The sequence below is a fragment of the Petaurus breviceps genome, unplaced genomic scaffold (assembly GCF_028583685.1).
Source record: "Petaurus breviceps papuanus isolate PSGF00001 unplaced genomic scaffold, PetGlider_PUasm1.0 81, whole genome shotgun sequence".
NCBI lineage: Eukaryota > Metazoa > Chordata > Mammalia > Diprotodontia > Petauridae > Petaurus > Petaurus breviceps.
In genome coordinates, this window is record NW_027186546.1 from 73,420 (window position 1) to 87,486 (window position 14,067).

General features: G+C 35.7%; 1 protein-coding gene across 3 annotated transcripts in view; it reads right to left on the bottom strand.

The window, feature by feature from the left end:
• Positions 1–309: 309 nt before the first annotated feature.
• The window catches only part of LOC138176096 (L-lactate dehydrogenase B chain), a 42,637-nt gene continuing 28,879 nt past the window's right edge, over positions 310–14,067 (bottom strand). For all 3 annotated transcript variants that reach the window (XM_069106820.1, XM_069106818.1, XM_069106819.1), the window contains exons 5-8: positions 13,495–13,668; positions 11,386–11,503; positions 4,043–4,166; positions 310–663 (exon numbers count right to left, since the gene is read on the bottom strand). In XM_069106820.1, coding sequence (XP_068962921.1) covers positions 496–663; positions 4,043–4,166; positions 11,386–11,503; positions 13,495–13,668 — 584 coding nt within the window. In that variant the 3' untranslated portion in view covers positions 310–495. The remainder of the gene's footprint in view (positions 664–4,042; positions 4,167–11,385; positions 11,504–13,494; positions 13,669–14,067) is intronic.

Consider the following 14,067-nt stretch of genomic DNA (forward strand, 5'->3'; position numbering starts at 1 on the left):
GGTAAGGTTCTGATGAAGAATGTTTCCACCTCAACACCACTTTCATTTCTTTGTAAAGTATGAATTATATTCCAGCTCCATCAGACAAAGCAACATGTGCAAAAAAAAAAAAAGCAGTGAATAATAGCATTAAAAGCACAATTTGCTTTAAAAAAAAAAAAACAAAGCAAAACCAAACTCTCTGGAGACACAGATTATTTAGCCCAGCAATTACAGCTCTATTTTTAAAAACCATACTATTACCTTAAAAAGAAAAAAAGCTATTTATATAACTGGAAATATTAAAAGAATGTCTCTTGGGGAAGAAAGCACACTTCAGTAGTTTATTTATTGGTTCATGGGTTCATATAGCAAGCTTTTTAATCATATACTTTGATGCTGTGGCCAGAGTTGAGTTCAAGAGAAAAATTCTATCCACCAAGATGGCTAATTACTAAGTGGTCACAGCGATTCATATCATGTTGACTGGGTTTCTACGGAATATTACGATGAATGTTACAGGTCCTTCAGGTCTTTCTGGATGTCCCACAAGGTATCTGCACTCTTCTTGAGTTGAGCTACTTCATCATCTTTCAGCTTCTGGTTGATAACGCTGGTCAGTCCTCGGGCATTCAGAATGCATGGAAGGCTAAGGAATACTTCATTCTCGATGCCATACATCCCCTTTTGGAAACAAATAGTATCTATTAGTCTAAGAAAGACATAAAACTGTAAGCAATGTGAAATATTTTCAAAGCAGTAAGTTCAAAAATTGAACCAATACTGTTTCATTCACCTATTTCAAGAGAAGAAGAGTAATTAGGGTTACTGTGAATTAGATCAAGACACAGAGATCCTGTCCTTAACAAAAGTCCCCTAAGAACACACAAACCTACAATAATAAGCTTGGAGTCGAAGGCTTTGCTTTCAAATTCTAGCTGTTCAAAAACTGCTTGTGTGACCTTGAGCAAATTTCAGTTACTCATTTTTAAAACAAGGGGGTTGAAATAAGAAGCCTCTAAACTTCCAGTTTTAAATCTATAATCCTCTTTTAGTACTGAACTTGTCTATTCATAAAAAAATTGTATCTTACCTGTCCCATGAGAATAAAAAAAAGGAATTTGACTAATTATACTGAAGACCTAAAGAACCAGATTTCCCTTTAAATCCCTCCACTAGAGTGGTGGTGTTTTATACATAGAAATGGGCAGACAGGGGCGGCTAGGTGGCGCAGTGAATACAACACCGGCCCTGGAGTCAGGAGGACCTGAGTTCAAATCCGACCTCAAACACTTAACACAAAATCTAGCTGTGTGACCTTGGGCAAGTTACTTAACCCCAATTGCCCTTCAAAAAGCAAAAAAAAAAAAAAAAAGAAATGGGCAGACAGATAAATCCAATGTTGGGAAATGTACACCAAAGATCTTTGATTATTGTATTCATAGAGTTGCGTATTTTCTCTGTGACTAATTGACTAATGTGTGTATGGGGAAACATAGAACCAATGTGTGTCAATAATAAAAATCTTGTCATAGAATCCCAAAGTTGAAGAGACCTTAGAAAATAGAGATCATTCTGGGCAACTACTATACCTCAGAGACTTCAATCTCCCTTCACTTTGAAATATGGAAGAAGAAAAAAAGGTCAGGTGAACAACCCAGAAAACTGCTACAATCTATCAAAATCAAAGCTAATGTTTCTAATAAATGCACCATTCCATGATTGTACTAATATTAAGGACAGAAAACTCCCACTAGATTTTAACATATTTTCTAATAGGAAGCCATTCAATATTAGCAACAGATGAATTAATTTGCTTGAATTCTAGGCTGTTTTTGCTGTAGATTTCCCTAAGCAAGTGGGAAAGCAGCAAAAATAATGAGTGTTGGGCTAAAACGGTCACTGTTCCATTTAAAATTTTCAATTATGGAAATATAATTGATTTGCTATGATGTGGTTATTACCACTTGAGTCTAAAATGTAGTTCATTGGTTCCCAAATTTTTTTAGTCTCAAGACCCCTTGATACTCTTAAAAATTACTGAGAATCCCTTAAAGACCTCTTGTTTATATGAGTTAAATCTGTCAATATTTTCTGTATTAGAAATGAAAACATTTTAATATTTTTATGAAAACAGTTGAAATCTCATGGATCCCTTGTTTACACTTAGAGAACCACTGGCTTACTATATTGGTCCTAGGAGACTCTCTGAGATACAAAGACATTAAGTGATTTGCCCAGGGTCACACTGCTATTGTTAGAGGCAGGATTTGAATCCAGGTCTTCTTGATTCCAAGTCTACTACTCAATCCCTTATGGCACACTGCTTCTTTCTAAAATATGAACATTACCGTGTTTCCCCGATAATAAGACACTGTCTTATTATTTTTTTGGACAGAAAAACACCAGAGGGCTTATTTTCAGGGGAGGGCTTATTTTAATGAACGTTGACAGCAATTTTAATAAACAGGTAAATGTGAACAAAAAAATGTACCTTTATTCAATAAGCAAATCACTGGGAAAAACAGGATGACACACTCACTGCTGCAGCTCTGATTGGATGCAGCTCGGAGCGCGGCGTGCATTTCACCCGGGGGGGACGGTGCATACAGAGGGTACCGTAATGTAGTGTGTAGCGTGTAGCGCAGGGGATCACCTTCACTACAGTAGCAATCTCAATAGGGCTTTTTTTCGGGGGAGGGCTTATTTTAGAGGAATCTTACACAGTAAGGGGAGGGCTTATTTTCGGGATAGGTCTTATTATCGGGGAAACACGGTAGTAAATAATACAAATGATATTTCCCACTATAATTTTCAAGTCTACCCTTACACCTTGTTTTTCAAGTTTTCCAAGTAATTTTTGTTTTGTAAGATTTTTGCAAAGCTATATTAGTTAAAATAATTACTGAATATGAAAAAGTCTAATTTATTATGCTAAGAAAAATAAGTAGGACCAAAAGAACAATCTATAGAAAACAAAAAGACTACAATGCAAATGAAAAGACCACAAAAAGGGAAACAAACTCTGAATAACTAGAAAACTAAAAATAGTTCAAGAGAATACGTAATGGAACAAACATCTCTCTTCTCACTGGAGAGGCTACTAGGGTAGAATATTGCATACATTGTCAGTTATGGCGACAGTATCCAGTACTTTCTGTTTAATTGGCTTTTCTTTGATACAATTCTAGATAGAGTTCAGGGAGAGTTCAATTCCAAGGTAGAGTAGAGAGGATGGGGTTGGGGGAGTTGTATTCAGAAATTATTATGATGTAAAAATAAAGGGCATCAATTAAACTTAAAAAAGCAAAGACCATGTCTACTAAATCCAGCAAAAATTACTGTCCACCATGTCCTATTATATCATAAAAAGCAGATAATAAAGCAACTATACAAATCGAAGTTAATACAAAGATGATAAGATTAACCACCTGCAAAAATGACCCACTTTAAAAGATGATTTTGTAAATGAATTACTGATAAGATTGATGTGGTGACCTATTTTCTAGAAAAAGGAACACTTCAAAATAAGAATTTGTCAAAGTTTACTATTACTATTCAGGAAAAACTATACACTGACTAGCTGATAGGCTTGTCAAAATAGGACCTCAGATTTATGTCACTATTTACTTCATTCATCTGACTTCCTTCATTCTGACTCTATACTCATTAAATGACATGCTGATGATATTCTGGTTTCATTGAAAGGTGTTTTCAAAGGAAAGAGAAGACACAGACTGATTGGCACAAGCCTTCTGGTCCATGTAAGTTATATCTTTCAGTATAAATGGGCATCATGGACTTATGAGTCTTTTTGGAGTTTGACTATTGTTGTTATCTTTAGGTGGATTAAAACCAAGTGAATATGTAAATCTAAGGACTATATCCTAGATGCTTAATGACAACCTCCATTTCCTACCCCACCCCCTGCCTACCACCTTCCCACCATGGTAAATAAACCCTGTGAAGACTTGTCTGAGAATTCAGACAACTATTGTCCTTGTTAAACATCTCTTAACAGGAAAGAGCAAAATAACATTATTTCTCTGCAAGTTTTTCTTACCTTCACCATAGTGGACACAGGATGAATCCTGGAGAGATTTTTTAACATGGTCTCAATTAGGTCAGCAACACTTAATCCAATAGCCCAGTTGGTGTATCCTTTGAGTTTGATCACTTCATAGGCACTAGAACATAATGAGAGAGAGCATTGAGATAAAATTAAAACATTCCTTAAAATGCAACTTCACATTGAATATGGTTAGACTCAGTTGATATGTTGGCAGCATGCCAACATGCCAGGAGGCAGAACTGCCTGCTCCCCCTACCTCACTCTTTCTTTGTTATAAGAGATGTCTCTCTGGGTAGAAGAGAGGGAAGTATATGTTTGGAGATGAAGGTTATCTAAAAAAGCAAAAGTTATCAATATGTTTTAAATAAAGATGTACCCAGAGAGTTTAACAATTTTGAGTTATGAAATTATAAAGATTATAAATAACTCAGTTTTTTGCATAACTATACATAATTTGGTCAAGAATAATTTCACAGTGGCTCAAAAAGCAAGATAAGTCAAGGGAAATAAAACAGATTTGGAGTCATAGGGCTGAGGTTCAAATGCCAGCTGTGCCCAGCTCACTTTTGTGACCTTGGGCAATTTGCTTATCTCCTCTGAACCTTAGTTTCCTCACTTGTAAAATGAAAGGATTGGACTAGATGACTACTAATAAACCATTCAGCTCTCAGTCTATAATTTCATAACTTTTTTAAAAGTAAATAAAAAAAACATTTACAAGGCAAGGTAAAACTGTGATAAAATAATCACTGCAAATCAGATTCATATACATAAATACCCAAATAGTCATATGTTCAAAAAAGGATAAGAGTAGTGGGTCCATTTTATTTTTCAAATAGAATTAATATTTCCTTTTCTTGAGGCAAAGACCTCACTGTACTTAGGCATATTTGAAACAATTTCCAGCAAGGTGAAATCTTGCCTGACAATCTTCGGTCATTTTGATCTATGCCACAGAAATATACTGGGGAGTTTCAAAATCAAAAGTATAAGGGGAAGTATGGTAGAGGAGAAAAGAATGTTGGGGAGGAAACATCTAGAGTCCAATCCTGTTACTATTTCACTTGGAACTGTGGGAAAATCAACTAATCTCTCTGTGCCTCAGTTGTCTTATCTATAAAGTGGGGGTAATATTTGCATTACCTACTTCATTGGAATATTGCAAGCAAAGCATATTAAAAAGTGCTATGTAAATGTGGGCTATTATGTGGTCAATCAATCAGTCAGTTGATAAACATTTATTAGCATTTATTATGTGTTGGGCACTGTACTAAGTACCAGGATTGCAAGAAAAGGTGAAAAAATGATCTGGTCCTCAAAGAATTCACATTCTAATGGGTGAAGACATAGTGAAGCAATAGAAAATCTAGCACTATAAGATGGTTAAAGATCATTTAGTCCAACCTCCTTATTTTACAAATGAAAAATCTGAAGACCAGATAGCTGAAATAACTTGACCAAGATTACACAGGTAGACAGTAAAAAAAAAAAAAATAAGATGGGGGGGGGCTAGATGGAGCAGTAAATAGAGCACCGGCCCTGGAGTGAGGAGGACCTGAGTTCAAATACAGCCTCAGACACTTAACACTTACTAGCCTTATGACCTTGGGCAAGTCACTTAACCCCTATTGCCCTGTCCTCCCCGCTCCAAAAAGCTTTTTAAAAAAGTGTTTTGAACCCAAGTCTTTGACTTCAAAATAGTAATATGTTGCTACTCTGGAACAGAATGAGGAAACAAGTTCTACACACAGCCTTACCACTAATTACTTGGGTGGGCTTGGGAAGATCTCTTAACCCCTCTATACCTCAGTTAGTCATTAGCTCTAAGGTCCTCTCAGCTAAGGTTCTCTTTTCCACACCAAAATCGGGTTCTTTATATGACAATCTCAGTAATGTAAATGTCCCTAAAATAGCATGTCTCCAAATTTCTAAGGACATGGGCCATGGTAATAGGGATTTGTTGGCTTGGTTATCATAATTCCATAAAAAAAAAATCCAATCAAAAGAATGTTTTTTTTTTTTCATTGCTATCTTATATAAGAGAAAATCTAAACCTTACTCTATGGCAAACAAGTGCAAAGGGATGCAAGACACCAATATTGTTTGAAATTGAGGAAGTAAACTATTTAAATACCTTTAAACAATCAAAACAGGAACTGACCCCTGCCTATGTGACCTGAACTAATTAATCACTCGTTACTTGTTCAAACAGTCAATATCATTATTAAATATGGTATTATAACTTAACAAAGCACTTAGGATCAAAATCACAGAATTTCCCCTTTCAAAGCACCTCAGAAGTCATCAAATCTAATCGATAAATTAACAACAACAAAACTTTACAACACATCTGACAAGAAATTATCCAGTCTTTGCTTGAAGCTTACCACTGAGGGTAAATCCTTATGTTCCCAGGCAAGCCATGCATCTTTTGGTTAGCTATAATTCTTAGAAAAATTTCCCCGTATATGAAAACTAAATTTCAGTCTTTACAACTTCCACACATTGTGCCTAGTGCTGTCCTCTGGGGCCAAGCAGAACAAATCTGATGTAATCCCTCTTTCAGATGATAGCCTTTCAAATACTTGAAGACAGTTGTAACAGCTGCCTCCATCTCCTTCCTCCTCTTGGCCAGATTTCTCTTCTCCAGGCTAAAAATCCCAAGAGTCTTCAAATGATCCTCATATGGCATAATCTGGAGTCACTTCAATATTACTGCCCTGCTTGCCTTCCTTTGAATGTTCTCCAGGTTATCACTGTCCTTCCTATATAACTAAATCAACCAATTAGTCCTTCAATTGATCAGCTTGATTGGGCTTCAAGTCCACCAAATTCCACAAATCTTGGTCAAAATGATGCTACTGTGCTATCTCCATCTTTCCCCCATTAGAATGAGTGACTTGATCAAATGCTTTGCTAAAATATTCACCAACTCCACCTATAGTCTTGCTCCAATCTACCAGTCTAATAAACCCGTCAAAAAGGGAAATGAAGTTAGCCTGACATAAACTGATCTTGACAAAACCACTGGCTCTTTGTGATTACTGATTTCTTTTCTAGCAAGTAACTAATGATCCCTTTAGTAAAATGCTCTGAAATGATGATTTTAATCAAAGTCAAAATCATTAAGCCATAGTTTGTAGACTCCATTCTTTTCCTTTTGAAAATCAGGACACCAGGACAAGTGTCATGGTCTATCTCCTATTCTCCATCATCTTGTGCTTTGTTTTTAATTCTGTGTTTTCAAAGAATGAATATTGCTCAAAGGAAAAAGGAAAAAGTTGTAATCTTACAGAGTGAACTTCAATGACTATGAGAAAAAATTGCAGCATCTATTGGTATAGGAAAGTCAAGTGTTTTGAAGATCATTCAAGATCATAATGAAACAGGATCAGTGTCACTGAAGTACAAAGAAAAATGATGTCAAAGAAATGAAAACAATGCCAAGAACTGAAAGACCACTGCCAAAAAAAAAACAGCTCAATTCATCCTCCAAGAACAAGTAGACCTTCAGAAAGACCTGGAAGCTAGAGGGGCTGATATTGATTCCTTTAGAGAATGGTGTAGGCTTCTTGAAGTTGGAAAAACTCAAGATGGTTTAAAACAACAACAGCTGCTAACTGTTACTATGAAGAAAAAACATTGGCCATGGGACAAGACGATGCAAATTAGAATACTTAAACATTGGAAAAGGACAGTTTTTATTGTTAAAACTCCCCTTTTCATTCAAGAGTCTATTAAAACCACTCTCAAAAAAAAGTTTCGGTGAGCCTGCAAGATCTGGGCATCTTAATTACACTGTAAGACATACACCCCAAAATACATTTTGAGATTTTTTTTTTATTTTTAGTGGGTCTACAAGTCTTGTCCTTAATGATGATTAATGTCCTTAATGAACTCTAATATATTCATCTACTTAGAGGTAGAAATTTCCAAATGGAGATGTAATATTGCAACATAATCTTATACTATCCTACATTTAACAAAATGATTAAGGAATTTGTCAAAAGGTTCAGTGACTTAGAATTCACCTTATTTAAACTCTATTGAAAAAATGCACTATAATCAAGGCTAGATATAGAAAAATGATTTGTTTGTAAAAAAAAAAAGGACCTTCAATATCTAATATAAAGAAGTTTAAATTTGATGATGAAGAATTAAATAGGAGTCAAAATCTTTTGAATTCAAATGCCAAATCATGTAAAACAAGTAAATGCAGCAAAAGGGGGAAATGTTGCATAAAATGTTGTAAATTTTATTGTTCAAGAAAATAAAGTTAATTATTTTACTTTTTTGCCAAGATTTTGTGCATATGAACAACTGATAGAGAAATGCACTTTTGCTGCAGTAGAGAGGTTGGGACTATGAACGTGAAATTCTGTATATATTGTTAGATGTGGTTTCTGTGTAAATGAATTTGCTTTGCTTAAAAAAACTTTTCTTTGTTATAAGAAAAGGTTAGGGGCGGCTAGGTGGTGCAGTGAGTAGAGTACCGGCCCTGGAGTCAGGAGGACCCGAGTTCAAATCCAGCCTCAGATACTTGACACACTTACTAGCCGTGTGACTTTGGGCAAGTCACTTAACCCCAACTGCCCTTCAAAAAGCAAAAAAAAAAAAAAAAAGGTTAAATGTGGATGAGGAAAGGGTTATGGGGAAAGTGTTGGTATTCATATAAAAGTCAACAATAAAACTTCAAAAAAGAAAATTATTACTTATCTATTCTTTCAAAGGACCCTTTGGAATGTTTTCTCCTAATTTCAGGTACATGTCAAACTATACTTGGCTTTCCTTTACTTTTTTATCACGTTCTAAGATGAGGAGTCATTGCCCTACAAAGTATTTACATTTCTACTCTAGCAACCAGTTCCCCCTTTATTAATAGGAATCAGATCAGAGATAGGAGCTTCCCCTTACTGATTTCTTCAATTTTTTAACAATAAATTTATCAGGGCAATTCAATAAATGAGTAGTTGTTCTAATTTTGACAGAGAAGGTTTTAGTAGATATACAGATTATTTAAGTCACTACCATGCCATACCTCTGGGCCACGACCTGTGATCCCTTTATACATTCTTCATCTAGTTCTTTATTTACAGGGGTTCCATATTATATTTCTAAACATATTGTTTCTATCTCTTCCTCTGTTCATTGTTGCCCACACTATTCTTATCACACTACTCCTTTATGGTTCTTGGATTTCCTTATGAGGGTATATATTACCTTGATATAAAATGGTATTACCACCACCTCAACCCTGACTTTTGCCTATCCAATTCTTTTTTAATATATGTCCATCCAAAGGCATAATCCATTCACAGGTTTCAAGCCATGGAGTAAGTGATTTGCATGAGATCAGCTTTTCCTCTTTGCTTAGTATTTATCACCATGTTTAGTATTTATCCTGTTTGCATTTGCAAATACAGATCTGAGGTTATGAGTTTTTATTGCTATATTCTTCCTTGGATTCTGTCTTCAATGAATTTCTGAATATTTGAAAATATCACCTGAAAATAATATCCTAATATCTTCAGAACCCAGAATTCAAAGTATTTGGTAATGCTTTATAGCAGTATCACCTATGCCCAAACTAATAATCAGAACGGAGAAAGGGTCATGAAGTTTCACAAATTTTGGAAGATTTTCTATTACTTCATGGATTCAGGGACCAAGAAGTAAGCAGATCTATTATAAGGTTGACACATAGCCTGCCTCAGAACCCCTTATCAGGGAGTCATCAACCTCTGCTACTTGTCCCTATTTCCTTTGACCCATACTGGATATTTTCATCTAACAGAACTTGTGGATATATGTCATCATTCACTGGAGGACAAAGCAGTTATTTCCTTCTCAGAAGGTCCAGATCTCTCCCCTCTGGGAAGAGCCTCTTCTCTGTTACTTAGGTCCAAATATTCAATGACCTCTCTTCTTCCCTTTCTCTTCTATGTGACATTCTTCCACTTGCCAATGTGCTGACACAAGTCAAAAATCCCCTATGTTTGTTCAAATAATTTTCTTTTTTCTTTTAACAGTGAAACCTTTCTTAATTTTTAAAGGAATACTTCATTCTTATCTGCTCATTCATTGAACTCTTTTTAAGTTTCTCTTCTAGGAGAGAATACAACCTTTACTTTGAGCATATATGAATCACTTGGCCATGGTACAAATCTAAGCATCATCATCATCACCATCTTTGTCACAGTTAACATTTACATAGTGCTTACTATGTGTCAGATGCTGTGTTAAGCATTTACTACTATTATGTAATTTGATCCTGACCACAACCCTGGGAGGTAGGTCCTATTATTATCCCTATTTTACAGAAGAAACTGAGGCAAATAGAGGTTAAATTACTTGCCCAGGGTCATCTAGCTGGTAAAGTCTGAGGTGGTATTTGAACTCAGGTTTTCCCAACTCCAGACCCTTCAATTCTAGCCTTAGTGCCACTTAGCCACTTCGTTATAAATGTCACTACAAAATTATCCCTGATCTCCATACTTTTTGAAAATGAGAGCCTCACTCTGGTATTCTTTTTTTTAAGCCCATATAATCAACAAAACAATAAGTCAAACCCTGATTTGTTACACTTGCCAATTTCAGAGTTGTAAATTCAGACTGAAAAAATTAACAATCAATTCTTGCAGGCCAGTATGAGCTTTCTCCAGCACACCCCTAGAAGGAACAAATACATCATCTAGTCCCACTCCCTAATTTAATACATAGGGAAAGAGAAACCTAGAGAAGTGAGGTAATTTACTCAAGTATGACTCCTACTCTAGTGCTGTTTGCAGTATTTCTCACTTGATAAAAGAATTCCACAAGAAAGGCAATGTTCCTATTACAGGTTTCATTAAATAAGCAGTGGAGGGGCGGCTAGGTGGTGCAGTGAATAGAGCACTGGCCCTGGAGTCAGGAGGACCTGAGTTCAAATCCGGCCTCAGACACTTAACACAAAAACTAGCTGTGTGACCTTGGGCAAGTCACTTAACCCCAATTGCCCTCCAAAAAGCAAAAAAAAAAAAATAAGCAGTGGAAGTGCTTCCAATCTTACCTCACTGGTTGCATATAGCAGCAAGAGAGGATGCCAATTTGATGGGTGTGAAGTGGTACCTCAAAATTGTTTCAATTTGATTTTTGACTATTTGTGAGATTAACCCTTTCCCAAGTGATTACTGAAGAATGAATAATCTATAATCTCGAATCCAGCTTGGTATCCTATATGCTTATGGCTCTAGGTAACTGAGAAGACAACCAAAATAACTCTATACAAATCTACCCAGTGGGCAGGTAATGGACAATAAATCAAGGAACCAAGGGGAACTACCATGTCGACAGACCTTTCAATCACCAGCTTATGAACTTCCTTCCAGTTTTCACTGTCATTGTCAGTTCCCATTTCTGGATTCAGGTCTTGGAGGGAAACACCAGCCACATTCACTCCACTCCACACGGCCACTGCGTGAAAAACAGGAAGAAAGTCTTTATTTCTTATTTTAATTGCTGCAACTTTACGTTTTCGGTAAGTTATGACTGCACTGAAGCTGAGATCTAGTGACATGATGGTAGCCCTTAGACCTACAGTAGAGATTCTGAAGAGGCTGACTTTTTCTTGTATTTTAAAAAAATTTCATGAATTACCTTTAATACTCAAAATTTTTCACCAAAGGGCTGCCCCAAATTTAAGGAAGTTTTTAGTTCATATTCAGACAACATGAAATCTTTCAGGTTACTTTATAGAAGATTAATGAAGAGAATGAGGAAAACTAGCTCTAGTTTAGCCTAAACTTTTGTTTTGAAGCCTTTGGAACCCTCTTCTCCATCAAAGGTTAGACAACAGAAGTTGAGGATGCTCTTTTCATTCCTATGCCTCCTCCCTGGAGTGGATTTCAGAAACATTGACGTGGGGTCCAGATCATTATCACTTCCCTCTAAGACCATTAAGAGTCTTATCTAGCCTGGATCTGAATGAAAACTCTGAGGAGACTGTAAGGACCTGGAATGGACTCTCTATGGGCCTGAACTTACATGTTCTGACTATGAAGTTCATAGAGTTATAATTAGGGGTATAGAGGTAGGCAAAGAATGATCTCACCTACTGCAGGTCACAATGATGGCCTCTTTAGCCCAGAATATGTTCTTCCTTTCCCAGAATATTATAAACTGATCTGAATTTGTTTTGGTGCCCTTCTTGGAGAGTCAGGTTATTGTTGTTGTTTTAAATAAAAATAACCATGTCTTTAATCTTATGTTTTTTCTCTCTAACTCTACTTCATTATGAGGCATATGGATGAGGCATTAAAATGTGTAGATGGTAGCATGTAACAATTTCAAGGGAAATTTTACATTACCTCTGTCACTGAAATTAGTGAAAACTTCACATGTACATTTTAGAAAAAAACTATAACTTTCCAATGAATTAATACTAAAATCATATTATATTATATTGTTGGTCACTTCAATCTTTTGTAACAGATATACAAATCTGATGGATGCCTATTCAGATTTATTGAATATTATAATATTGTTATATATTATAGTACATTATTATTATTATCATTGAATATTTATCAATATTCCCAAAAATCTATGCAGTAATTTTTTTTGGAATGGCAAAAAGAAGTATTTAAATTTCATCTGTCAAATCAAATCTCCATTTAGTTCCTCAGAGACTTGATGGTTGGACAATAACTACATTGAAATATTTAGAATAGCTTTTTATTGACTTAAATTTTTTTTAATGCTATCAAAGCATAACATACTACCAGTTCAATTCCTTTATACTTTCTAATGTGTACCCATATTCTTTTTTTAACTAAATTTCTAATGAAAGTAAATACCCCATTGATATTTCCAGGTACATATTTGCAGTATTGCTCAAACACTTTAGGGTAAATGAATGATATTATATAGTTGTAAGGACAGAGTGTACATTTGTCTACAGGAAAGGATAGTAGAGAAAATTTATTCATCTTTATTGATGGATTAATACAATGTCCCTCAGTCACATTGTAAAGAATGACATTCCAAAAGGCTCTTAAGTACTTTATATGGTAATAAAAGTTTCATATTATTCTTTGTCTGCATATAGACCACTGACACATGATATTTCATATTTGACATTCCTTCCCATCCACTTACAGTTGAGGATAGGAGAGGTTAAAAGTCACTCTGTGAAGTAAATATAGATCATTTGTCAGTCCTTAACTCTGAACCTTGCCTCAATATCATAAGAAAACAAAACAGGGGAGTAGCTAGGTGGTACGGTGAATAGAGCACTGGCCCTGGAGTCAGGAGGACCTGAGTTCAAATCCAGCCTCAGGCATTGAACATTTACTAGCTATGTGACCTTGGGCAAGTCACTTAACCCCAATTGCCCTGCCTTCCTCCCCTCCAAAAAAAAAGACAAAAAAGAAAACAAAACAGATTTTTTTGTAGTTGTTCTTTACCACTTGAGTCCCCATGTTCTCCAAGGATCCAGCCATGGCAGCTGCTTGGATGGATGCCAAGTTTTTCAGACATAAGATAGCGGAATCTGGCAGAATCCAGATTGCATCCACTACCAATCACCCGGTGCTTTGGCAGGCCACTCAGTTTCCAGGTGACATAGGTCAGGATATCCACTGAGAAAAAACAATGTCATAAGTGACCAAGAAATATATTCATGATTAGTTCATTGCCATGCCCTCTCCCAAAGTGAAAAATGGTTACAAAAGAATAGCTAATATATTCTGTAATTTTTTACCTTTATACTTTTGCTCACACTGTTCACAAGTAGAATGTCCTTCATTCACTTCCTTTCTCCTCTCTCAATGAATTAGTATCCATCCTTTGAAACTCAACTCAAACACTACTCTTGCAAGTCACCTTCCTTGATTTATCTCCCCATGTCACCCAAGTTGGTAATTGCTTCTTTTTCTCTCTCACATTCATTTTACATCTTTCTGATGCACTCACTATATATTATTTTGCAATTATTTATATGCATGCTTGCATTATGGGACACATGTATATTTTCATAT